The sequence below is a fragment of the Apostichopus japonicus genome, chromosome 16 (genome assembly GCF_037975245.1).
Source record: "Apostichopus japonicus isolate 1M-3 chromosome 16, ASM3797524v1, whole genome shotgun sequence".
NCBI lineage: Eukaryota > Metazoa > Echinodermata > Holothuroidea > Aspidochirotida > Stichopodidae > Apostichopus > Apostichopus japonicus.
The window spans coordinates 5,355,534-5,380,124 of NC_092576.1; the positions used below are offsets into that span (position 1 = coordinate 5,355,534).

At 34.8% G+C, this 24,591-nt stretch overlaps 1 protein-coding gene across 1 annotated transcript in view; it reads left to right on the forward strand.

Moving 5' to 3' along the window:
• The first annotated feature begins 547 nt into the window (after positions 1-547).
• Positions 548-24,591, forward strand: part of LOC139983232 (uncharacterized) — a 104,429-nt gene continuing 80,385 nt past the window's right edge. The window contains exons 1-16 of the mRNA XM_071996646.1: positions 548-887; positions 4,534-4,588; positions 5,092-5,421; positions 9,804-10,433; positions 10,810-10,926; positions 12,584-12,667; positions 12,918-13,009; positions 14,156-14,367; positions 14,762-14,829; positions 16,312-16,379; positions 16,594-16,638; positions 17,937-17,960; positions 19,250-19,266; positions 20,069-22,330; positions 22,874-23,038; positions 23,623-23,697. Coding sequence (XP_071852747.1) covers positions 873-887; positions 4,534-4,588; positions 5,092-5,421; positions 9,804-10,433; positions 10,810-10,926; positions 12,584-12,667; positions 12,918-13,009; positions 14,156-14,367; positions 14,762-14,829; positions 16,312-16,379; positions 16,594-16,638; positions 17,937-17,960; positions 19,250-19,266; positions 20,069-20,126 — 1,815 coding nt within the window. The 5' untranslated portion in view covers positions 548-872 and the 3' untranslated portion in view covers positions 20,127-22,330; positions 22,874-23,038; positions 23,623-23,697. The remainder of the gene's footprint in view (positions 888-4,533; positions 4,589-5,091; positions 5,422-9,803; positions 10,434-10,809; positions 10,927-12,583; positions 12,668-12,917; positions 13,010-14,155; positions 14,368-14,761; positions 14,830-16,311; positions 16,380-16,593; positions 16,639-17,936; positions 17,961-19,249; positions 19,267-20,068; positions 22,331-22,873; positions 23,039-23,622; positions 23,698-24,591) is intronic.

The window sequence follows — 24,591 nt, forward strand, 5'->3', positions numbered from 1 at the left end:
ATGCAGATTGTTTGCTACGAGAGCTATGACGTTTCGTTCACTTGTAAAAAAACCTCTTTGCTCAGTCGTAAACAATTTTTGTACGCTGCTCCTGTCAGGGCTAAATTGGTCACAAATTGCCTAAATTGTCTTGATGTTTGAACCACATGTGCTTCCATTCATGCTCTTAATATCCAAGCCACACAAAAAAGCAGATCCTGATTGATAACATAGCAAAACAACTGTTCTTCTGCTTCTTAGTGGCACTTTTCCTAAAGGAGAACAACAGGGCGGATTTATATATACGCACATAGGAGTATGCCACCCGCAACGCTTACTTCCATTGTCATTTCTGCGTTCCATACCAAGTATCTATGCAACGCGTATCGTTGTTTGGATTTGGGGATTGACGTTATTAACCTTTTTAGTTTTGGCATTCTGATAGAATAATGCTAACGCTTCGTTGAAGTTTGTAATGGCGATTCAATCTAGGCCTAGAACACAAAAAGACATAGCCTAGTTTACAATAGAATGTTTATTTACTTTATATGACTCAGCATGCGGCAAGGTGTACAGTAGCTATTAGCTTGTATTATCATGAATTCCATAACAAGAAGTCATAGCCTATTCAAATTGCTTGGACAATGAAGAGGCTAATGATATATATAGCTGCAGTAACGAGGCAGTGCTCATAATACCAAGTGGAATTTCCCAAATGTTTTAAGCAGTGAAGCCTTGAAAAGAGTGAATTGCGTTTGCGTTGAACGGCATAAAGCCATATCATTTGTACGTCTTCATACATACATTGTACATTTGACTCTAATATTGAATTTGACTTTACCCGTTTTTTTTTCTCGAAAGAGTCGGTGTAATTTTTACAACAGAGACATGCTATGGCTACCAGAAAGGTAAGAACTATACTCCTGCATTAAGAAACAACTTTGAACGTTTTTCGCCTATAATGACTCACGCAAGTGGGGCGACAAATCGAAGTTACAATGTAGTAACGTAAGGACTAGCTACTAATGCAGCAATACTATTGACATTTTAGGTATAAGCCCATTACCAAAATCTCTCAGCATAGCTTTTTAGTAGTACAGTACTACTATTGTAGGCATTGTTTGTATTCACATAGACTAACATTAGGGTTAATGTAATTTCAAATTTGGCCAGTGTGGTATGGATATTACATTAGGTGCTTACGTGTCAATAAGATTACTTTGTCATTTGCCCAGTTTTTAGTGCAGTGGTGTATAACAGGAAGAAAATTTCCATTCGTTTGAGAAATTTTCAAGACTTGAATTTCATTCCTTATTGCAATTTGCATGCTTCATGGTTTATTTGATATTCTATCATAGTTGTGGAATGTTAATAGGCTACCTGTTATGCTGTTCAGGAGGGAGCATTTTTAATGCTTTGTAATGTTGTATTTAACAGACCTTGATATGTTTTTATCTACTCGCTTTACTTCTATTTCAAAGTTCTTTATCATTTTATTTTGTGTTTTATTCTTATTTTTACTATGTTCTTTAAATGTATATATGTTTGTAATTTATGTTTTCTTCAATTATAAATTTTGTTAGAGGGCCTTATTAGGGCCTCATAGCATTTTTTTTTTGTATCTCTAGATGAGTTTACCCTTGAATGGTGAAACTTAAATCTGAATGTGAATACTAAATGTTCACCTCTTCAACTAGACCAAAAGAAAATATATAACATAATATAGGCTTTCTACCTTGTAAAATGATTATAGATTCAAGTCATGTTAGAAATGACTTCACTATGATGAAGGAATGTTATGTATGTTGGTACTGTACCTGAACAACTAATTAGCGAATTTGGAAAACTTTGGCAACGCTCGATGATGGCACTTTTAATCCTCCTCTGTCCTTGCGTCTTAGAATCAGTGAATACCTTTGAACATTCACAGCAGAATATGGATGGTCTTTAGCACCCTCAGAGATGGATATATTGATTTTGCACAGTCCATGCATTCAATATCTTGTCTCATTCTTCGAGAGACATAACCAGCAAGATAGTAGAGGCAGTTTTCTTGAATATCAGTTGGATAGTTCATGAACTGAAGACTCAGTAATGTTCTGTTACCTGGTAGTCTTGGTAATGTGGTGCCATTCCTCACCGGTGGTGCTCGTCTCCTTCTAGTCTTCCGTTGAAAAATGAATTCTTGAAGGCTATCAAACCTTGAACTCTTTTCTAGAAGAACTTGTTGAAATCAATGTTTTTATCAAATCACTTCTCAATGACCAAGAAAATTGTCGTGTTGTTGGATTATTGCCCCATCCACCACGTTGCCTAACTTTATTGCAAAAAAAAAGTGATCTTGAGAAAACTTGTGCGTTAATATATTATGCAGCGGGTTTGTCGACTTGGTTAGCAACGTCTTGCTGTAACTTTGAGTTGACATAATAGTTATGATGATTACAACCACTGTTGTTTTCTTTCTTGTGGAATAAAGAGGGCATCCACTAACAGCTTTGAGACTTTCAAGAACTTTACAGCAGCTACTGAACCAGCCAGTCCATTCTGCCATGGAATGTTTCTCAAAGGGGCCTTTACACATTTGTCTGATGGTACCCTGGAGTTGCATTTATCAAATAGTCTATCAATGTTTCGAATGAATTCAATAGTCCCTTGGCTACCATCAAATGATGGGATCTTCATATCTTCTCTCAGAAAGTCAATGGCACCCGTAACAGAGGAACTCGGTGTATGTACAGCTAAGCTTACATTCATTTTGAGTTTTCTCCATTAAAGGTACTTAGCTGTGTGTATTTCTCATCAATTTCAGCATGTGACATGCATCAAACATTATGTACACATTTTCATTTGGGAGGGTAGGATGAGGAAAGATTGACTGCCAATCAGGGAGTGAAAGTTTAGCACCAAGAATCTTGGCTGTGGATTGATTGGTGTAGCAGCCTTCAAATGTGAGGCAATAGACGCTCCTTCTATGTTCAGTTAAAATTCCAATACATTGGTTAATCAACTAGGCTTGAGCTTGAGCTGAGAGTTTGTTAATAATGAAGTAACACACAACATGCTTCCAGGTAGGGCAAGCCCCTACAACCTTAAACACAAGACATTCTGTAGCAAGTTCCTCGTGCCTCTGCAATTATGCCTCCATAATAAAAAATAAAAACCTTCAAATTGAGGGTGCAAAAAGTTTGATGCATGTCTACAGTCAGTCACAGTCAGTCACAGTCATAAGGATGAGATCTGAGCACAAGTAGTGGCTTGAGTGTGTCGCTTACAGATAGACTATAGAGTTCAGAACATACCTGGCTAGGTGTAAGCTTATGTCCTTTTGTCAAATTGCAGTGTTGGGAAGATGTTACAAATGGAAGATGTCTTTGAATATTTGAACAATTCTAGATATGTTAATAGACTAAAATGTTCTAGGCTAAAATTATGACCTAGGTTCCCTAATTTAGATCAGAGCTACGTACAAAGGCTTAAGTTAGGCTAAGTTTATTTTCCTATAACTGAATTGTTAGGGATAAGCTCAATACATCAAAACCGTCATCCAATATTATTCTGGGATGTAGATCTATCGTTAAGGATACAGTTTTAAGTAAAATGAATTGGTGATAAGTTTTTTACTAGGCTTTAGTCTTATCGCAACTGAAAGGACAGCCGTAGTCGCTTTAGGGGCCTAGGAGAACTATATCATGGGTCCAGTATATAACAATACAGCAGTAGCTGTTATTGTATTCATTTAATTGCTTCTTATATCGCTTCGTAAGAATTACATGTGAAACTGCAGTCCACTGGCATTGTTTTGACGATTTTGGCACCTAAATGCGGCCCACGATATCACCATTTCGAGTGATTATTGTCAACTTCATCACTTAAGTTACGTCAAAGACGTAGTGTTTGTATTACGCGCCCTTACTTTCTTGACGTACAAGCAAAGCGCCACCAGTTGGATAAGTGGCTTCAGTACTTCATTCGTCCTACTTCTATTCCTATGGTATGCAATATGCCATGTGCATATCTTAATGTGAAGGGTTGCCCTCTAAATATATGCTGACGAATGTTACACTATACATGTAAACCAGAGTAGCATATCTTTCTACAGCATTCAAGTAAAGTATTATAAAGCACAGCATTGATCTAACTTATGGACCTAACTTTTAGACCTAACTTATGGACTATAAGGTTACACTCCCGTACCCCAAAAGTCGAAGGATCCCCAACCCCACCATCATTTCTTAGTCTTCTGTGTGTCTCTGTTCTATACATCTGCATGTCCTTTAGTATATCCTTTTAAGGTGTATGCCTATGTAGCGTTACATTGCAAGTATAACATAAATCGGTTTATTTTATCATTAATTTTTGTCATAAGAACTAACAGTAATCTAAGCCGTAGATTATAGATTGGAAACCATCTTATGTCTATTCTACAGCAATCCGTGCCCACGGGTCAGTGGAGAGCCATTCTGAATACTAGGTTTGATTTCCATTATTTCGTGATGTCCCACGATCAATTTATGTCAGGAGTTCAATTAAGTGTCAGTTTTCTTCCATTTTCAGATGTCTACCACAAACCTTTTTGTGATCTCTGCTATCCTTTGGTGCATATTAAGTGGTAAGATTCAGTACCAAATTTATCTTGGAGAGTGGGGTGGGACTGCGATGGTTTATAGATGTAAGGGAGAGGGAAGGGTTACATGTAGATACAAGAAGTGAAATGAAAGACGTGTACTTCGGTATTAGGATTTGCTATGTCTGGATAAGTACTTACTCAATCACATCACATGCATACGCCCAATATTGAAAGGGACAATGGGAGAGGTATTGGGAGCGGTGACCTTTGCAAATGTGGTGAAAGGTTCTGGAATACTGATGGAAATGCAATATGAAGGATGCTATTCTGGTCGGGCAGTGTGGTTGGGTTAGGGTGTCAATTGAATGGTATTTTTAAACAGTAGTCGAATGCAAGTCAAAATTAATTAAGATTTCATATAATGGATCTTTGTTTCTTAGACTTACCAATTTATACATTTTGAACTCGGTATGAGGGGAAAATGGATATACTACAACTTTCATTTGATATGAAACAACGTAAACGTCTTTTTTCTTCAATTACAGGCACGGTTGTTTCATCAGATGAGTGCCAGTCTCCGCAATATCTGCAATTAGGAAAGAAAGGTACGATATCCTGCAACTATCCTGGTGATTTATATGGAGCAGGTTGGTTTAATTCAACCAATGTGACTAGCAATGATCGGCCATTTATATCCCTCACAGAAGGTAGAATATCTGGGCCTGGATATAAGTCCAGAGAATACCTAGTTCACCCCAATGGATCTCTTATAATCACCAACGTTTCCACCAAACATAATCATGTTTTCAGAGTAACGACATTGGCCACTATAGATGAAGATCCTATCTTTGAAGATGTTCGTGTAGTTGTCTATGGTAAGTCGATTTCTTTGATAACGACATTCATAGTTCATTTGCATCAGTTTATTGTGGTGGTTGTATTTACAAATATCACAAAGTAGAAGACAATACATTATCTTTAGGCTTTCATATAGAGGAAATCTTGCAAATACAGATATATTCAGTTTATCCTTCATATAACATTTTACAATAATAAAAGGAACGTCTTAATTCCTCATACTTTATATGAGCCTTTCTCGGAGTCTAGCTTTCTACTTTTTAACATAAACCTTATACTTTGCACATATAGCCATTAACAGGTGGTCGCTCTTCAGTGATTTTCTTACAAAGAAAAAATTGTTCCCTGTTGAAAATAAGAAAGTTATAAATAAGCATATTGCTGCATAAGACAATCACATAATAACCAATTTCTTGTTAAATGTTGAAACAAATCTGACAAAAATAGTAGTCGTGAAACCTTACAAGAAATTAGAAGTGAATTCTCAATCCGTCAAAGCATGATTTCATGTCTCCTCAAATCCTCCACAGTAAAAATAAAGAAGCAGTATCCTTTTACTGAACGATAAAACATTGCTACTAACGTGTCGAAAATTCAATTAACTTAAACAGTTGATTGCAGTAACATGGCGATTAACTACAAGTAAGCAGTAATTTATAAATATTTCTTGAGCAGGAAGAAGCATAATTCAATAGTTCAATATTTTCCCATTTTAGAGAACTGTTTAAATTTTTAGTAATGAATGCATCTAAAATGAACTTGAATTTCCAAAGACCCTAACCAATACTCCAAAATTTTACTGAACATTTCTCTTGCTCCTGCAAATCATTCAATGTCAAGTCATTCTCTAATAAGAGAACAAACGAGACAATGACTGATTTTATGCCTACTGTAGGAGATAAACTCTTCTCTAAAAATCGTTCGTGCTTGTTGAGAAGAAAAGCATGATGTAAACTATATGTCTTTAGTTTGGCCAATCATTCCTCGACGATCTTCACATTCTCCTTTCATATTTCATTATCCTGGTCTATACATGTTAATCAGCGTCCACAGACTAGTGGTTAGGGTGTCCGCATAAAAAACGGGAGGCCCGGCTTCGAATTCCGGTGGAGGCTGGAAGTTTTTCACTGACTTTTCTGGATTTTAAAACTCATTACGATTTCAATTAAATATATAAATAGTTTCAAGATGTTTGCGTAATATCATGATGCAAATCTTAGTCAATAATAATAAAAGCGATGATAATAATATGTTAATGAAAATGACGCGTAACACTAATTAATGCAAAGGTTATATTAAAATGTGTGAACAAAGGGTGATAATCATCCAGGTTGGAATTAGCTAAATATACGAGAATATGTCTATGTTTAAACTAAATTGGGGGGCGATGAAGCCAGGAATTAGTTTGGATAAGGATTATGTTCCTAGTGGAGGCGATTATAGGCGTTTTGAGAGCAAGAAAAGTGATAGTCATAGTTCTAACTTTAGGAGGCATGCTAAGGTACATAGTTTCAGGGATAAGCTGAAGATTGTCTTTACCAATGCTAGAAGTATTCATAAAAAATTTGCTGATTTTACTGTGCTTCTCGAGGATCTGAAACCGGATGTGTTTGGTATCACCGAGTCTTGGTTAAGGGAGGACATTGATAGTGCTGAGCTTTCTCACCCGGGGTATGTTGTGTATCGTCAGGACAGAAGGGATACTCATAACGGGGTTGGTGGGGGAGTTTTACTGTATATTAGGGATGACATTGTAAGTGTTGAGAAATCTCAGTTGCAAGGGTCTTTTGTTAATTCTGTCTGGTGCGAGTTGTCCACAAACAACTCCAAGAGGTCCAGGGACGTTATCACTGTGAGTGTTGTTTACCGCTCTCCTAACAGCAGCGATGATAATGATGTCGTGCTGTTTGATTCAATTAGAAAGGCTGCTAAAGGTGATGTTGTTATAATGGGCGACTTTAATTTTCCTTACATTAATTGGATAGATGGTTCTAGTAGTAGGAAAGGTAGTAATTTTCTAGATGTTGTGCAAGATTGCTTTTTACATCAACATGTTACTTTCCCTACTAGGGGGGATAACATCCTGGATCTTGTTTTGAGTTCTAATCCAAGCAATGTTGTTGATTTGACCGGTCTAGGAAAACTAGGAACTAGTGATCATGATATACTAGCTTTTGATGTTGTTTGCAAGGTCGTAAGTTCTGTTAGCAAGTAAAAAGTCCCTGATTTTTCGAGATCAGATACAGAGGCAATTGAAACTTTGCTAAAGAGTACAGATTGGATTAATTTGTTTAGTGTTATGAGTGCTTCTCAGTCTTGGATTTGTTTTGCTGATAAATTAAAGCCATTATGGAAAATCATGTTCCGTGGAAGAATCGTAAAAGCAGTACGCCTCACTGGATGAATAAGAAAGTTAGATGTGCAATTAGGCAAAAACGTAGAATGTGGAAGTTGTTTAGGAGGACTAAATCTGAATCTCTTTTGGCCAAGTTTAAAATTCATCAGCTGAAGGTAGAATGCTTAGTCTCTGATGCAAAATTGAATTTCGAAAAAAACATTGCCCTAAAAATTAAGGATAACCCAAAGGCCATCTTTTCTTTTGTCAGGTCTAAGCAGAAAGTTAAACATGCAATTGTTTCCCTTAGGGCACCACAGGCTGATAAGATAGACATCGACGGAGATATTTTGTGTACAGCTAAGAAGTTTGCTGATGACATCAAATTGTATTCTGAGGTCCCTTCCAAAAGCGATTCTGAGAAATTTCAAGCGGATTTGGATAAGATTTTTTCCTGGTCTCAGGGGTGGCAAATGCTTTTTAATATTGATAAATGTAAGGTAATGCACATTGGTAGTAGTAAACAAAAGTTTACATACAATCTAAATGGTGTGGAGTTACAGGAGGTCTCTGTTGAAAGAGACCTAGGTATCTACATTGACTCGTCTCTGCAACCTTCCAAACATTGTCTTGAAGCTGCTAAAAGAGGTAATAGGATTTTAGGTATGATCAAGAGGAACTTCAGTTTTCTGAAAGAGGACATCGTAGTTAGGCTTTATAAGCAGTTGGCTAGGCCTCATCTGGAGTATGCTGTGCAGGCTTGGAACCCTTATTTTGCTAAGGATAAGGAAGTACTCGAAAAGGTCCAGAGGAGAGCTACTAGGATGATTAGTTCCTTAAAGAGGGTTCCTTATTATAGGCGGTTACAACTGTTGAATTTCACCACACTGGAGCTTAGGAGGTTACGTGGGGACTTGATCCAGGTTTTCAAGATTGTGTATGGTTTCGACAATTTATCCTTTACCGACTTTTTCATGTTTGCAAACAGTAGTTGTACTAGAGGTCATTGTCTTAAACTTCAAAAGTCGCATAGTAGGATTAATATTCGGCATAACTTTTTTTCTAATAGGGTTGTGAATGAGTGGAATAGTTTGCCTGAGAAAGTTGTACTTGCAAGTATTGTCAATGGGTTTAAGAATGCTTTGGACAAGCACTTTAAGCATTGTAATCGGGACTGAGTGTTTGTGTCTTCAGTTTTTTCCCTCTCTTTATAGGGTCCTTGATGGGGACTTAAGTGTCCCTCATGATCTTTTTTTTCTACTAAACTAAACTATACATTGTTTCTCTTTTAACGTGAAGGTTTACAAGCTGACAAACGGTGGTGTGTACATTGATTCATGAATCCATTCATCCATACAGTTAATCATCTACTCACTCAGTCATATTCATTATTTATAGATGTTGTTTAATGTTATCATACAAACGCTGGAGCAGTGCTAACAAGTGAGAAACTGTCGGTGTACAATCATACACATGATAAAATAGTCTCACGTGATTAGTAGCCTACTAATAGAGTTACAATGGTTCAACAGTGCAAAAAGTTACGTTATTGAAATAGCATGTGTGCATTTACCTAACGGTCGAACCACACTGCAGCACATTAATACCCTAAAATGAAGCTATGAATATGTTTGAATATCATGCGGTGTTTACGTGACGACTGGATATAATTTGGTAATTACAGTTGCTAATATATTATCTTCAGTAAATAGTCAAAATAGAATATATTTGTAAGGGACAAGTTACATCTTCAATTTCTTATTGAAATATAAATTATTCGCAAAGTATGGTCTCCAATATTAACAATAAATTAACAGCTTAGTGTGAACTGCATTTAGTAGGAAAGATCTTTATTAAAGAAGATTGACTTCCCTGCGACCATTAGTTGTTTGGGAACCCAACTAAATTTATGAAAAATATCCATATATATATATATATATATATATATATATATACATATATATATATATATATATATATATATATATATATATATATATATAGGCCTAATATTTTCTTGCTGGACAATATTACTTAATATGTCTTTATTTCCACAATTTTCAGACAAACCACAAGAACCGTACCCAACCATTGATGCTACTGGATGTGACCAGAAATCATTATGTTTTTTAAAATTAAACGCTGCATCCAGTTTAAGTTGTAATGTTTTACGAGTAGGTGAAGTATTAGATGATTTGTCATGGAAGTTAAGAACTAACACTAAGGATGGACAGATCTCTTCTCAGTCGAAATCTGTAACAACCAGTGTCAATGAATTACAATCTTACCATACTGTTGTAGATATTTCGTTAGAAACCTCTCTCTCATTACGTGTATTCGTCTGTGCAGCGAGAAGCGATGTGTCTGAGGTAGGTAACAGTGAATCTACGATACTGGTTGAAAGCGGGACACTGGAAGCATCTAGCGAACCTCTGATTGTAACTCCTAATGAAAGAGTGGTTATGAACTGCGGGGAAGATGTGTCATTCTTTGTATGGAAAAAAGTGGGTCAAACGGAAGAAATTATTGCATTTGGAACTAAAAGTATGAGTGAAGTTTTATTCCCCGATGGATTCACATTGCAAAATAGCTCTCTTGTCATTAACACGTCTGGAAATCCTACCTTGGGCACGTACACGTGTGTTTATAGCACTGACGGTGTTACAACGAAATTTACTGATATAATTTTTCAGGGTAAGAACTTAATTAAATGCAAGAACTTCCCAATAAATATTGTTTGTGCAAGTTAAATTATATGTGGTGTGACAGTTAGTAAACCTAAAATGATCGAATGCTTTTGTTGTTTTGATTTGGAATTGAAGAGGGTAGCGTTGTTAAAAAAAAAGTGGCACATTAAAAAAAAAATATCGGTAAGGTAATTTGACTTTGTATTCAGTGAACAGTTCTTGATACCGATTTGATATCACGTTGTTTATTATTCACATGCATTTTTGTGGGCTAATATGAACCTAATTATCATAGCTGTGTTGATTTTTTATCTAGAGATGATGTCAACTTGTATCTGGAATTGTTGATGTTCATGTTTTGACCATTTCTCTTCGCATTTTAGAGGAGGAACGACGAACTAGTTGGATTGTTGTTGTTGTTGTTGTTGTTGTTGTGTTATTCGTGTTGATGAGTTGCATCGTCGTACTTCTGATCGTGTTCCGCCGCCGCCGACTGAAAGGTAATTCATAGATTAATCACAAATATCAATCTTACTCTGAAGTATTTAATAAACTTATGTTTAATTGATTCGGTTCAGGGTTATATTAGATAACTTTAGATGATGAAATCATGTCCCGCTAATATGAATCTCATCTTAATGGATTTATACTTGAAATACTTTGAATCCATTGCAATCTGTGACACCTGGATATCTGGTTCACCCCTCTTTTTTGCCCCACCAATGGCTGTTCCGTGTCCCCATTATTGATTTAACATTGTGTTAACTCCAACTTGTAGCATGAGGGGTGGATGGGGTCTTCCATTGCAATAAAAGTGAATCTCTTACATATTACATCCCCCGCACACTTTTGGATTAAGCCTCTCCGACATGCTCTTTATGACCTCTCAAACTTTCCCGGTATAGAATTCTTGAAATGCTCTCCTGTGATTCCTCTTCTACTATGTGCGTGGAATGCGAGCTACAAACCTGGTTAGCACCTACTTTCTAGTGCACGCCGTTTTTCAAGTGTATTTGGAACGCAATACTTTATTTCATTGTTTCACTACAACTAAGAGCATTTTGCGGTGTAGCCTCGGTGACAGTAACCACAATCAGACTAAAACCACATACATGTAATGATGTAAGCCAAACGGACTATGTTTAGAGATCTTGGTGAAAGCAAACTGTTACAAGAACAAGAGATTTCAAAATAGTAACATCTGTTCAATTGTTCTGATCAAAATGTGAATACCCTAACCTATTTATGCTGATTAAAAGTGTCCGTCACTCTCCACACTTCATAACAATATATTGCAATTACCAGGGCATTATTTTTGTTACAATCGGGTGATTTCACTGTCGCAAGTATAGTCTAGGGAGAAATAAGGATAGGCCAATAAACTTTAATAAGATTTAAATAATTGGATGAATACAGCTTGATAATAGTATGTATTTAGATTTATCCTATCATGGATAAGCTATTGACCAGCCGAAATATTAGCATAAACTTCTTCTTTGAAACACACCTCCAAAGTCAGACTTTAGCCAACGATGTACGTTATTAAGATGAAATAGATGAAACAGATTAAACAGATTAATCATATTAAACAGAATAAACAACAGACTGACAAATGAAATAGATGAAACGGATGAAATAGATTAAACTAATTAAATGTATTAAAAGGATTAAAGGGATTAAAATGATTGAACAGATTAAACATTACACAGATCAAATAGAACAAACAGAATAAACAGATTAATAAGATTAAATAGATTGAATAGAAACAAGTGGTATTTGAATGTTAACAAACATGATCATCCTGACATAAAATAGGCAATTACAGATCGTTTACTTCTACCAATCAGCCAAAGTCACGCTCTTCCTATGATCGGTCACTTTGTATATTCATCATGCATCATTCCTTTACATAAAGAGTGGTGCAGGTCATTTCTTTAGTTCAGAGTTCAAGATGTCCATGCAGTTCTCATGAAAACGTGTGACTCATATCTCACAGATCTTAGGCGTCAAGTTATGTATATAACTATATATTATCTTACCTAACGTATTGAGACTGCCTAATACGCCGTTTGAAGCTTGTGTCTGTAATTATATTAATACTTTTATTTTCGCTGTTAGAACTAATACCAGTTTATATCGTATTTGTTAATTCCATAGATCGACAGAGAGCAATAACAGCAAAACAGCAGTGGCAGCAACTACTCAAAGCTACGATATGGGTGACAGAAGAAGATTTAAGAGGTATCTTAGTTATCTATATTTATATATATTACATTTAATTACTTCATGGATTATTTGCAACTTTCAATCACTGATGTGTATTTAATTCTGACGGAAGAAACGATTCGTTCTCAGTTTGGATTAGTAAGTTTCCTGTACTGCACTTACATATACATTTAAGTTAAAGTGACCCAAAATGAAATAGAATACAACTGTAAGGCTGCTACTCATTAATCGATTTGTTTGTTTGTTTTTTTTTTTCATTTTAAAGCCTTGTGTAAGAAAGTTATAATTTCGAAAGACCAAACTCGAGCTACACACGATGGGATAGTGAAGAGGTTGAAGGAAGCATCTGAAAGACAGGTGAACAACTTTTTACAATAATTTCTATTACTACTTTAGTTTCGATTCAGTGTGAAGAGGAAATACAAAAAAATAATGCAACTAAGCTTGATGTTTTTTGTCAAACCATGACAGGTGGTGGAAGGATCTGAAAATAATATACATTGAGAATATAGGTGACCGATCCGTATATAGTTATCTTCGTTATTTCATTCTATTATGTTTCAACTTTAAAAAAAAAAACATTAGCCACAATATCCACTAGGTTCATATATACATCTAACAAATGCTTGCCCAATATGTTAACCGTTCAGTCATGTCTTAAAACACGATGTTTCGATACATTGAACACTATTTCAAATAGCGACTTTACGTAAATTTTACTTTCAGTGAGTTAATACTCTTGTTTACTTTTCTTAATACTTGTTACTGTTAAAGCAAATGATATTTGAAATGTTGAAACAAAATTGCCTGCATCTAGTGTCCACTTAATTTTAGAAATTTTCAAACTCTACAGAAGAAAACTGCAAAGAGGATTAACACTTTTGTAATATAGATACGATTTAACTAATTAAAAATTATGTAAAATAATGAACTTCGTAATCACATTTGAAAAACTATCATGAAATATGTAATTTTGTTGCGTATTTGAGAAGAATAATTGTAAACTTTAAATGCTTCAAGTTATGGCGATTAAAATATGAATATTTCATAAAAATGTTTAAAATTGCTATGTATTCAATGAAAGAAAACGGTTTTGATGGTACAGAGAGGAGCAGTTTTGAGCCATTGCCAATTAGCAGTTTGCTTTCCACATGTTAAGGACTTACCTATCTCAGCTTAACCTACAGGCATTACTTAAATAAAAAGAATCATGAAATTAAAAAAAAAACACCAAGCATCATCATTTCAATATTATAAATATAAATTAACTAAGCTAATTTGAGACAACTGTCATATTTCAATTTTCGATTTCTATGTTAGGATTTATTTTACACGATATTTTAGACACACCTAATATTGCTATATCAATTGTAAAACTGATTCCTGTTGGCCAATCTTTGAAAAACCATGTGATCTATCCTAGTTATAAATAATGTTGATAATGTTTTGAGTTTCCTCATTCATGTTTGCTCAAACTTATTATGTAGTTAATTTCTTGAATAGGTTGACATTCGAAAGATTATACTGCGAGACAGCTTTACGTCAGTTGAAGATAACGGTGGAGCTATTTATCTAAGCTCTGGAGCAGTTTTACCTCCACTTAACACTTTGGGAACATTGAGCTTTGAAAACGAAAAATGGCAACAATGGGACTCAACAAAATTAATTAGTATCCTGCAATATGCTTGTCACAGTAGTCTACCGACCGAGATCATGTAAGCGTTGTTACTTTGAACAGTCAACTATTGTTCTAAATGTCTGAGAAAGAATTTCATTTCTTCAATTTACCTATTTGTTGGGATAATTACTTTAAGAGTATAACTACTGTATATGTGGAGAAGTTTTAGCAATATGTCGAACCATCTCGTGCTTACTTACACATAATATCAGGTACAGAATATACCTCTTTTAGATAATTTATTTATTTATCTATCAAAGAAATTCGTTGGTATGCTCCTTCGTTTGAGTGGGCTGCATTAGATGTGAATGGAAACAAAATGATAAAAATACTTGAACCCGAATTTGAAGACTTAACAATTATAGTATAACAATATGTATGTAGTATATCTAGTGCAAAATCTGACGAATTACTACAATTTCTTCGCAAAGGATTGAAAGAAGTCTGCTGCCCTTTGAATTTGAGAACAAGTTAAGCACGCTACAGCAGAAGCCATGTGGTAAGAATGTATTAACCAATTATTTTTACTTATAAATTCATCTTTACAGGTGAATGTTGATAACGTGAATTGAAGTAGTGTAAATGATTGCATCTATACGATTAAGAACAATGACTTATGCGTCTATGGTTATCCTTTGTTCAACTGGTTTGAGAAAAATTAGTAAAACACGAAAAATAGGAGATTTCTTCACGTCTTTATCTACAACCCGCAAGCATTTTTACCTACTGCGTTCATAATTGCTTTCGACGTGCCTGATGTCAGTAGCATAGCGCATTTCTTATCGAAGCCAAATAGATTTATGCGATGGTAATTGTGCGTGCATTTAGGTTCGTGGGATGTGGGTTTGTGCGTGATGGCTTAGCTATACACTTCAAGTGTAGAAGAATATGATGGTTTAATGTCATACTTGGGGTGTTGATCCACCTTAGTAAGCAGGAGAAAATTCTTTTCTTCAACAGTGAAGTTAAGTACACGAAGTTCAACGCTTTTATATGTGTAAACACAATCCGTTAAAAAGTACAGTTTGGATGAAATTGATAGGTGGTAGTTGATCTAACGTAATGAATACAAGAATTCTATCCCTTTTTTGGGGGGGAAGGGGGTGGGGGTAGGTTATTTGAGGTTAACACTCAGTTGATAAGAGTCTATTTACATTACAATTGACTGTACAAACACAGTACCAGTCCATTGTATAATCCATAAGGGGTCTCAATCTGGTAAATTGTTTTCATTATTGCTCAATTGAGATTCTCGTCGTATAATGTTTCAGCATCTAGTTATGGTTTGAAGAATTATGTTTATTCCAAGTTCTAGTAGTACTTTAAAGATACGGTTTGATTGTCATCTAATCCTGGGTGCAATACACACTGTTTGTTGATATGGGAGGGGTGGGAGGGAGGTAGTAAGTGTCCACCTTTGCAGTCATGGTGGGTCATGCGTATATATGTGCGATATCTCATGAAAAGGAATACGAACGGTCAACATATCCGCAGATACTTTTTGTGCTTTAAGTAGGTCAAAGTGGGAAAACCTAGTTAAAAATTCTATAACATAGCAACTCGGATGGATATCAGATCATTAACAGATTTATAACATACGTTCTCCGATAACCAACGCATTTTCCATTGGCCTCTTTTCTTCCTATTGTTTCCATATAGGCAGTAAAAAGACAGTTGATGTCCTCACAGTTACATATGAACGGTTTTTTTAGCAAAATGACTTGTCAACAGGTCGCCAGTATAACAGTTGAGTGGGCACTAAAGGAATGATAAAGAGACTGTTATTTGTGCTACAGATACAGATCGCACAATTCATCTGTTTAATCGAGAATTGCTAGAATTATTAATTATCGTCTTCAAAAGTTAAATAATTGTTATGTATCCGGATGTTAAAGAAAGCCGGGCTTGTACTAAATGTTTTACACCTTCAAGTTTCCATAGATACCAGACTAAACAAAACTCTTTTCACGGTCTCTTTCAGTCGTGTGGCAAACTGGTTTTGCACTTACAGGAGTACTGCATTTGAATTACGATACTGGACAGTGGGAGGTATGTCCTGGTAACATATATGTTATATGAAGATATCATTTTAAATAGACTTATTTTTTAATATACCTTTTACATAGTAGAAGAACTAACATAGTCAACTTCATCTGGGTTTCGTCTTCATAACACCCATCAAGTTATTGCTAAGGTCTTTCATGCATACATATCAAGGGAAGTAATGTGTGCTAATCATGTTGTTATGTGTTTATTCACACAGAGCTGTTCACTCGGTCTACTGAACGAAAATGAATATTACATTCTTGTGAGTATACAACACTTAGTAAAATATATTTCAATCCAGTGAAAAAAAATGTGAACAGTTGAAGTCAACAACACTTTATTCCATTCAACGACTCTCACATTTTCCAGAAGTGGCGCAATTACGTTTTACTTCTGGGGATGGGGAGGGGTGGTTGCGCAACGGCTTTTCAGAAGATATATAACAGTAATGACCTGGATGTATCAGGTTAATGTTGAGAAGTAGAGTTAATTGCATATTCTTTCGTGTTTATAAATGAAACGGCTTAAACTGTGTGTAGATTTTATTTAACTGTATATCGATATCTTGTTATTAGAACAAAGTGTACCAAAGTAACAACAATGAAATGTTAGAATTACCTTGTGCCAAGAAGATCAGTGAATTACACTGCACATTCATATACAAACATATATATTTACACTGAATTTTCATTAACATATATATATATATATATATATATATATATATATATATATATATATATATAAATATATATATATATATATATATAGCCAGTTAATGTTGCTTTTAAGATGTATCAGGAGTGGAAGGAACGAATAAGGGATTCATTGTTTTGTGCAAATGTTACATTTCGTTACATTTCCACTTCCGGTCACTGCATGTCTGGTATATTAGCTGGTATGCTTGCCTACAAATTATTCTAACTGTAGACTAAATTAGAAATGAACAGAGGAATGGATATTTAAGAAACAGGACAATGTTTGCATTTTAAGACAATGAGCGATTAATTCCCATGATATTAATCGTATCCATATGGTGCAATTAAGCAGTAATTAGTTTATCATATTATGTTAAATTTGTATCTTTAACTTAGTGACAACATTAACCTGTCGGTTGTCTCACATCTTGTCTTTCAGTTAAGGAAGTTTGCGGTATTTTGTTTTTGTTTGCCATGCTGTAATAACTCTCCACATGACCATGATTTCCTATCTTGTAGACATCTTCTCTACAATCAAAGCCAAACTGATGGTTTGAGATTTATTATGAATGATTTATTACCTCTTGCAGAAGTAATTATGAACAAACCCAAAGTATAGAGAACCCTTATAAACACATAACGTTTAAGTTCTGTATTCAACTTTATATGATTGTCGTTGCAAACAGATACTCTGAAATTTGCTTCTTCACAAGAAACAAACTGTAATAAAGTAAGTAAGTACACAGATTAAGGTCATTTCCAATTTCAGGAGAAAATATTTCATTCACGTTTTCTTTCCGTGGTAGTTTTGCATGTTCTGTTTATGTGGGTGATAATATTGAACATTACAATTGTATTTCAGAAAAAGAAGGCCAATGCAGAAGTGGTAAGTAAACTGTAAAGTAAGCATCCTATTATATGTGGAAATTATGCCTGTACTATTCATCAGATTAAATGATCAAATTATTCTACGAGCAGGAAAGGATTATATAGATATTGTGGTAAATTTGGTTAAATATTAAAGAAAACATTGTACTTACGAGTGAAATGTAAGGATTTGTATTTGTTTGACCCATAATATTTGGGTGGCACAAAATATGGGGTTTTAGTGTATTAATGAATACACGCTTTACGCTCTCCCGCTTTTTCTTTCCCTAAAATCTCATTAGGTTTGAACAACTATTTAACTTGATGACCCCAAAGACGGCAAGGCCTGGTAGGGTGGTCTGGGTGTGGGCTTATTTCTCCACGGACCCCACTTTTTGGTCTGTACTAAAACCTGTATTTGACAAACCAAAACATAGAGCAAAAATAATCTTCATAAACTAAAAACAACTGAAGTCGAAGTTTTTAGATTAAATGACGTCAGTTTGAGGAAATGGTTGAAAGTTTGAGGTATAGTAGTCGGAATTTGCAAGGAAAAAAGTCAAAAGTTAGAGAATGGAATATAGAATAAGGATAAAAAATTTGTTATGAACACTTTCGACATATTTTCTTACTTCGAGAAGAAAGTTGAATTGATATAAAACAAAAGCGAGGTTTAGTTGTAGAAATTCGAGAAATCTTAGTCAAAGTCCCCCATTTTAAGATAGGATCCACCGTTCTTGGACTGCCGTGTAAGAGGAAGTATATATTGTGTGCTTTAAATGGTAATTGGCTATGTGTCATATGATTCCATGAACATCACATGTACTAATTGCAAAAAAAATTAATTAGTTACCGCAAGGGACCCTAAAAATGGACATTAAGAAAATATAAACGTACACTCCCATATATAAGGAGGAGGAGCCGACTGGGGGAACAAGGGCATAACATGACTGGGAATACCCTCATTGCCCTCTCAACCCTCATGTCCTCCCCGCACCTTGGTTCCGCCACAACGGTCATGACTTAACTGTGTTCACAACAAGATAGTATGGCTACCACGGTGAATTTCTTGTGATAACATGGTAGCACGTAGTTTATGAAGTCATGAAGTCGCAACAATGTTAAAATGAAAGATCTTTAAGCTAAATCATTTTGGAATTCACTGTAAAGGTGTACTTTGAATGCAAAGTGAGTGATAACAAATATCATAAATACATAAAACAAGCTAACTGTCTTTTCTTCTTGTTGATCAGATTTCATATGTTAATAATGTAAATGTTAATATTCTTACACATGTGTTGCTTTCAGACCGACCAAACGGAAAGGTACGTCTTTAAATTAAATTGCGATTTCTTATCTGAACTGATCAACCGTGTTCTAGATTCATCGGTAACAAAATAATATATCATGTGTTGTAAAAACTACTACAGTACTAATGTCATCATTTGTGTACAATCAATAAGCTACAGTAATAATGCCGTCATTTGTGTAATAATAGCGTCATAAGTGTACAATCGGTAAGCTACATACAATACAAGGTTGTCTTTTGTGTACAATCAATTAGCTAAAGTACTAATGTCATCATTTCTGAGCAATCAATAAGCTACTCTACTAATGTCGTCATTTGTGTAAAATCAATAAGCTACAGTACTAATGTCGTCATTTGTGTACAAGCTCTAAGCTACACTACTAATGTCGTAATATGTGCACAGTCAATAAGCTACAGTACTAACTTCGTAATTTGTGTACAGCCAGTAATCTACAGTACTAATGTCGTCATGTGTGCACAGTCACTAAGCTACAGTACTAATGTCGTCATATGTGCACAGTCAATAAGCTACAGTACTAATGCCGTCATATATACACAGTCAACAGGCTACAGTACTAACGTCTTACTTTGTGTACAATTACTAAGCTAAGTGCCAATGTAGTCATTTATGTACAATAAGTAAACTGCACTACATATGTCGTCCTTTGCCGTCCTTTACGCACACTCACTAAGCTAATGTACAATGTGTAGATTTATTACTAATATACTGAGATAGGATACAATGATTTAATGAGTATGGAAACAGGCACCTCTTCTGCTTGTATTTATTCATATGTTTGAATATTTCAATTATTTAGAGCAAAGCTTTTGGAAGACTCGGACCATAAACAACCGCCATCCGATGTGAAAGTTTGAAATTTGAATGGCAGTTGGACGACGTCAGTATGATGCAACTGAATCATCTCTGGTTTTAACAGACAGAAGAAAGACTAAGGAATATCAGGAACAATGCAACTTTGCTCGTAAACACAAAGAGAATCTTCAATAAATTCAATACCCCATAATGAGTACAAAGAGGCTATTGTTTTTGAGAATGTTAAAGGTCATTTGAGGTCACTGGAGCTCAAAATGTGTAATCATAATAAACACAATATCTCAAGAGGGGAATCTCTAACATATCTCATACTTTGCATATGGATGTACTATATTGAGAAGAAGGTGCCTATTATTTTCTGAGGAGGTAAAATGTTATTTTGGGTCACCAAAAGGTCAAAGTTTAATATAAAAACTTGGTTTGAGGACCAATGTGAATCTACGCGAAAGTAACGGAGTGTATGTATAACACCTCATACGAATCGTCTGTGTTTCAATTTATAATATGCATACTACGTTTGGAACTATTTACTTAATTCTTAGCATTTTGTTCAAGATTGTTTATTACTACGTTTAGGGTTCTATTTTTTATCGTTTAGTATTGGGTGTTTATTAATATCTGTTTTATGCTTTTACAATATTTTTTTAATGTACTATAGTTCTCATACTTATTCATATTTAATTATTGTCTATTCTTTATTTTTTGGGGGGGGGGGTTTAAAGTATTTGTTACATTAAAAAATCTAGTATTTTCGTCATACCATTCTTCTTGCAAATATAATGCTCAACATTTAAATGGTCATGTCATTTTCAACAGATATTCTCGTCTTGTCCTACTGCCAATTAACTTATATACATTAAATTTTATATTCACGTCTATGCCTTAAAGGCAATGAGTACTTGTCATGGTAATCAAATAAAGGGAGAATGAAGTAATAAAAAGGTGTAGTCGTTTCGTCATATCATTTACTTGCAATTATAGTATTCAAATGCTTACTGGAAATGTGGATTTAATAAAAAAGAAGAAAAAAACGTCCGAATAGTTTTAATTCCCTTTGCAAATGTAACATTTGACATATAGAATGAATAATAGGATGGGAGATATCCATGAAATGAACCATTCCGTATGCAAATTTGAGTAACCTCAGACCACAATGTATAACATGCATAGAATCACTGAAAAGCAGAAATGGAAGTATCTTCTTTCTCGTTGCAAACGGTTTAGAAAGGGCCGTATCGGTAAGTTTCATTTCAAGAAGAATTTACACCAAGTCTTAGGCTATGAAAAACAGATAATTGAAAGACTGAAACTTTTTAATATGCGCACAGCCATAAATAAGGCAATAGAAACTGTCGTCCAAAATAAATTTCACTTCCTATAGTTCTTCACACCCGTGTAAATAATCAATTCGGAACAAGCCAAGCAAATATGTCTGAGAAAATATTACAAAAATAGTTTTGAACCTGTCATTATCAAAGTTATCCATTATAGTAGGAATACAAGTAACATTAAAATTAAAGTGGAGAAAATGCTCGTGTGGATATAAAATGCTGTTACCTATAAAGTTCCTTTTTTCTGTGCATAACCCCAGATCTTATACATGGCTGTCGGTTTCAGTGACAAACCCCTTTTTCTAATTAAATTCTTAATTCTCCCATTGGCAGTACTATATAGATTTGGCCGCTATCTAAATCAGTCGAGGGAATGTTGTCATTTGAATCCACTTCCTCTCCACACCTTTAATATGCACGACACTGTTTATCAGTTACAAAATCAACTTTTCATTCCGCACATTGAATTGAGGCTACTTTCTAAATCAGTTTAGGAAAGTAAGAATTTCTGCATGCAAACAGTTTTCGTGTCAATTACATCGAACGTTGAAATTAGTTGTTTAATGTAAGAAATAGTTTCACTTTTTATTAGAGACGTACCACAAATGCCACAATTAGCCGAAGTTAATTGACTGTATACTTTCAGTTCACACTTTGCAATATCATTATTGCTTGTTTTTTCCTGTCGATCTTTTAAACACAGAAGTTTCATTTTGAAAATATAAAAACAAATGAAAAATTGACTCTCTTCATATTTTGATAAAAGGTATACTTTCACTTTTATAATATCGCTAATTCATTTTCTATCCAATACGACTGTCCAAAGATGTTAGGATCAATCGTTTTGTCTCGATATTTTCTTACTTCTCTGTCCTGTGGGACGAGGGAGCGATGTTCGCCTCGTAATCCGACTGGTAATTCATAAGTCTCGCACTGATCCATAATCAACATACTCTTGGTATATATAGTATGGGACTATAAATTATAAAGAAAAGCAAACTTTTGATTTATAGTTCAATTAAACTGATAAACAGATACCATTATATTGTCTTCCTTTTGTAATCATGGTCGGTTCTGCAGGATTTTGAAAATCTTGGGTGAAGTCGGGTGAAGTGGGGTGAGGAGCTCATATCGTTGAAGACAACATTAAATTAAAGGCTTAACATTATCAATTCTGGGGGCGTTAAAGCTTTCACTAGGTCTATAAGTACGTAAATATGTCTCTAACCAATGTTGTGTTTATACCTACTTTTCAATTCCGACCCGCAAATACCAACGACCCGAGAAAACGAATCTCGATAAGCGGTGAAAATCCGCCTCAGTTTGATGTTGCCATGGTGAAACGAGACAGTATTATACTTAATTGAAGTAGCAGATTTTTAAACCATTTATTGCGTTTCATAAATTGTCCAACATTAACTAAGCATTTAACTAAGCAATGCTCCATTCATTTGCAGAGACATCACCATTGCTTTCATAGGCAGAGTAATGTGACATCTGTAATCGTGCACCTGGCCTTTTGTTCTCTGAGCTGAGTTCCCGGTCTCCGGAAGTCATGTGACGCAACCCCGTACTGAATTAGTGCTTTCTCATGTTTGTGATTCATGCGCCACACATGTTAGGCAAGTAGGTTTATTTTTAATTTTGTTTTTATAAAAAAACACTAATGCATGATCGGTAAGTTCAGTGCGAAAGTTTATATAAGTAAAATCTCTTCGTACCACATATAGTCTACAGTACATTAATGTATTTAAATGCCATAGCACGTAACATTATAATTAGAGGTTTACGCTTATGTAACGTTGTTGTTGTTGTTGGTCTACTGTTAATTTTTGCAGTATTAATTGACATTGATCAATTGCGCCGTGGACTTTGCAAAAATAATTTCGTACAAAATGTATATTGTATAATAAACCTAACAGAAGTAAACTTCTCTTCATGTAGTGTGAACAACAAAAAGTTACAACTGAATATCACACTGCGGTTTTTTAGCTAAGATATGACATTACTTATAGTAACACCCGTGAATACCAGAAAGACATTAATGGCACATCTATTCGTAACGTTAGATAAGCAATGTCCATGATGATTGTAACAGAAGTGCGCATTTCGAATCATGAAACTATGCCCGTACCCATACAGAAATACAAATTTTAAGTGTGATGTTCGACGCACCTAACATTTTCCATTTCTCCACCTGTTTTAGGATTGGGATGTTAATATGTATTGTAAACTTTGCAGCGTGCGTTATAAGGAAACGAACTTTGGAAATGTAGTTCAGGTGATGTTTTCCAACGTTTGTTTTCTGTTGTACTAATCGAAACTTGTTTGACCTACTCTGCTTTTAAATGATTCATGGAAAGGACAAATCACACAATTTTATTTGTTGTAAATACGGTTGTGATAGCTCTTCAGAAAACGCAACTAGCGTGAATAAAAATTCCGGGTTTATATAAATTACTTTCCCTCAATTTACCATTTTTAAGCAATAGTGAAAGTAACAAGGAAGAAAGCATCAGAACAGTAGAGTGTCACATAATTACCCGGCAGGATAATAACTCACTAGACGCTGTGCTTACTTGACTTGAGGAAGAAGTACATTGTACAACGTAGCCAGATTTTCCTAGTGTGAAGTGTATTGCAGTTATAACTAATTAACCATCAAGTGTATATAAAGCGTGTTACAGTGTATTGTAGTTATATCTTATGAACTACTAAGTGTATATGGTGTGTGTCATGGTGTATTCTAGTTATAACTAATTAACCATCTAGCGTATATAGTGTGCGGTATAGTGTACTGTAGCTTTAACTAACTTAATCTTCAAGTTTATATGATGTGTGCTCTAGTGTATTGTAGCTATAACTAACTTAATCTTCAAGTGAATATGATTTGTGCTCTAGTTATTGTAGCTATATCTAATGAACTACTAAGTGTATATGTTGTGTGTCATAGTTTATTGTAGTTATAACTAATTAACCATCTAGTGTATATAGTTTGCGGTATAGTGTATTGCAGCTATAACTACCTTAATCTTCAAGTGTATATGATGTGTGCTCAAGTGTATTGTAGTTATAACTAAGTAACTATCAAGTGTATATGATGTATGTTTAAGTGCGTTTCAGTTATACCTAATTAGCCTTCAAGTGTATATGATGTATGTTCTAATGTATTGCA